This window comes from Penaeus monodon, chromosome 27 (assembly GCF_015228065.2).
Source record: "Penaeus monodon isolate SGIC_2016 chromosome 27, NSTDA_Pmon_1, whole genome shotgun sequence".
NCBI classification, from domain to species: Eukaryota; Metazoa; Arthropoda; class Malacostraca; order Decapoda; family Penaeidae; genus Penaeus; species Penaeus monodon.
The window spans coordinates 26401938-26402334 of record NC_051412.1 but is presented as its reverse complement, the minus strand read 5'-3'; the positions used below and the strand labels follow the sequence as shown (position 1 = coordinate 26402334).

The window sequence follows — 397 nt, the reverse complement described above, 5'->3', positions numbered from 1 at the left end:
TCCCGACTTCCCGAGCGCCAACTGACCGAGTGGCGACGGGCGGCCTCTGGGACGAAGGTCGCGTGCGGCGCCCTGCGTGCGGCGCTGACCCTGTTGTTGCTTGTCGCATGCTGCCCTGTGCCATACTCGCTGTTCTTAGAGCATCCCAGCAAAGGCTTACAAACTTACAGACTAGTTGAGTAAAGAGCTCTTGGAGACTGAGGCGTGTTTTCTCCTCCAGGTGGGCTTCCTGTGCGGTGTTTGCGGGCGGGTGTTTGTGCGCAAGGCGGATCAGGAGCGCCACATGCTGACCCACACGGGCGTGCGGCCCCACACCTGCCCCCACTGCAACTTCGCCTGTAACCGCAGCAGTAACCTTTACCGCCATATCCGTAGCGCCCATCCCGCCCTGCTGCCG

At 62.5% G+C, this 397-nt stretch overlaps 2 protein-coding genes across 2 annotated transcripts in view; both read left to right on the top strand.

Annotated features, from left to right (window-relative positions):
• Window positions 1-391, top strand: part of LOC119590734 (B-cell lymphoma/leukemia 11A-like) — an 801-nt gene extending 410 nt beyond the window's left edge. Inside the window, exon 1 of the mRNA XM_037939425.1 lies at window positions 1-391. This exon is cut by the window's left edge and continues 410 nt beyond it. Within this exon, the coding sequence (XP_037795353.1) occupies window positions 1-25 (25 nt within the window). The 3' untranslated portion in view covers window positions 26-391.
• LOC119590733 (longitudinals lacking protein, isoforms H/M/V-like) overlaps window positions 1-397 on the top strand; it is a gene marked incomplete in the record, with an annotated part of 51210 nt that overhangs the window by 39680 nt on the left and 11133 nt on the right.